Raw genomic sequence first — 2,469 nt, 5'->3', positions numbered from 1 at the left:
TGTACAACTGCAGTAGAACCTCCCTGCTCCTATACTCAAATCCTTTTGCTATGAATGCTAACATACCATTCGCTTTCTTCACTGCCTGCTGTACCTGCATGCCTACTTTCAATGACTGGTGTACCATGACACCCAGGTCTCGTTGCATCTCCCCTTTTCCTAATCGGCCACCATTTAAAGGGCTGCAAGAGGGCCAAGGAGCCCAAAGGCAAGGCTCCCTCTGTCCTGGGGTAGAATTTAAAAATATTGCGCCCCAATGTTTATCTTTTCACTCTGGATTTTTTTTTTACTCTGTAACCCCCCCCCCCCCCCCCCCCCCCCCCCCCCCCCCCCCCCCCTCCCCCCCCCCCCCCCCCCCCCCCCCCCCCCCCCCCCCCCCCCCCCCCCCCCCCCCCCCCCCCCCCCCCCCCCCCCCCCCCCCCCCCCCCCCCCCCGCCCCCCCCCCCCCCCCCCCCCCCCCCCCCCCCCCCCCCCCCCCCCCAAGAAGGTGGGTGCGATTGCACCCATCCCCCCCCCCCCCCCCCCCCCCCCCCCCCCCCCCCCCCCCCCCCCCCCTCTTCGGACGGCCATGACAATGATACACACAATGTACTGGAGTTCTTCAGACATGGGGTGGTATTTGGCTGGGTTGGTTTAAACTAACCTAAACTAAACTATCTTCACTCTCAGTGTGAAGAAGGATCTCGACCCGAAACGTCACCTATTCCTTTTCTCCAGAGATGCTGCCTGACCCGCTGAGTTACTCCAGCATTTTGTGTCTATCTTCAATATTATTATTTGTTGGAGATACGTTTGTGACGTCCACTGCATAGTTTTGCGAAATATTCTCTTTCCCTTCTGTCTATCTATTTCGGAATGCCTGTGCATCATAATCGCTCATGGTTTCTTCCTGTAATGTTCTGTGACATAAAACTCATGTTCTATAACTGTCCTAATAACTATTAACCCGCACGTTATACACCGCGGTGGGCTGTACTGCCTTGTTGCCGTATTGTTTTGAATGAATTTTACTTTTGTAGCCAAATCGTAAACTTCGAAGAAAACTTTAACATTTCCGATTGAAACCGATCTATCAGTGAAAGGAAGTGCCTGTTAAACATAAGTATATGTTCTGAGCAGCAAAACGCATCAAAATGTCTTTCAAAGTTCAAATCCACCCTTCACCCACAAGTGTCTCTGGTAGGAAGAAGAGTTTTGACATCAATATGTACAAAAGCATGCGGTAAGTCAATGCAAGATACATAGTAGAAAGAAGCTGTTAGTTTACATAGAAACATAGAAACATAGAAATTAGGTGCAGGAGTAGGCCATTCGGCCCTTCGAGCCTGCACCGCCATTCAATATGATCATGGCTGATCATCCAACTCAGTATCCCGTACCTGCCTTCTCTCCATACCCCCTGATCCCCTTAGCCACAAGGGCCACATCTAACTCCCTCTTAAATATAGCCAAATGAACTGGCCTCAACTACCCTCGGTGGCAGAGAGTTCCAGAGATTCACCACTCTCTGCGTGAAAAAAGTTCTTCTCATCTCGGTTTTAAAGGATTTCCCCTTGATCCTTAAGCTGTGACCCCTTGTCCTGGACTTCCCTAACATCGGGAACAATCTTCCTGCATCTAGCCTGTCCAACCCCTTAAGAATTTTGTAAGTTTCTATAAGATCCCCTCTCAATCTTCTAAATTCTAGAGAGTATAAACCAAGTCTATCCAATCTTTCTTCATAAGACAGTCCTGACATCCCAGGAATCAGTCTGGTGAACCGTCTCTGCACTCCCTTTAGGCAGATATACACAAAATGCTGGAGTAACTCAGCAGGCAGCATCTCTGGAGAGAAGGAATGGGTGATGTTTCTGGGTCGAGACCCTTGAGATTGAGAGTCGGGGGTGGGTGGCTTGAGAAAAAGAAGGATAGGGTGAGAAAACGACAGAGCAAAGCAGACGATGATCAAGGAAATGGTTCATTAGCTGAGGGGAAGGTGACAACGAGTCGTACTGTACATACAGTAACATGAATCAGGAGGACAGTGAAAGTAGTTGGAGAACTAGGGTGGGGAGAGAGAGAGGGAAAGCAAGGGTTACTTGAAGTTAGAGAAGTCAATATTCATACTGTTGAAGAAGGAACTGCAGATGCTGGAAAATCGAAGGTACACAAAACTGCTGGAGAAACTCAGCGGGTGCAGCAGCATCTATGGAGCGAAGGAAATAGGCAACGTTTCGGGGCGAAACCCTTCTTCAGACTGATGGGGGGTGGGGGGGAGAAGAAAGGAAAAAGGAGGAGGAGGAGCCCGAGGGCAGAGGGATGGGAGGGCGACAGCCCGAGGGATGAGGAAGGGGAGGAGACAGCAAGGGCTAACAATATTGGGAGAATTCAATGTTCATGCCCCCAGGATGCAGACTCCCCAAGCGGAATATGAGGTGCTGTTCCTCCAATTTCTGTCCAGGTGCGACAGAGGTTCACCTGCATCTCCTC

General features: G+C 50.6%; 1 protein-coding gene across 2 annotated transcripts in view; it reads left to right on the top strand.

Moving 5' to 3' along the window:
* Positions 1-748: 748 nt before the first annotated feature.
* Positions 749-2,469, top strand: part of LOC129701785 (cation channel sperm-associated protein 3-like) — a 29,559-nt gene continuing 27,838 nt past the window's right edge. For both annotated transcript variants that reach the window (XM_055643216.1, XM_055643217.1), the window contains exon 1: positions 749-1,222. In XM_055643216.1, the coding sequence (XP_055499191.1) occupies positions 1,134-1,222 (89 nt within the window). In that variant the 5' untranslated portion in view covers positions 749-1,133. The remainder of the gene's footprint in view (positions 1,223-2,469) is intronic.

The sequence above is a fragment of the Leucoraja erinacea genome, chromosome 11 (assembly GCF_028641065.1).
Source record: "Leucoraja erinacea ecotype New England chromosome 11, Leri_hhj_1, whole genome shotgun sequence".
In the NCBI taxonomy this organism is placed as follows: domain Eukaryota; kingdom Metazoa; phylum Chordata; class Chondrichthyes; order Rajiformes; family Rajidae; genus Leucoraja; species Leucoraja erinaceus.
This window is presented reverse-complemented; position numbering and strand designations above follow the sequence as displayed.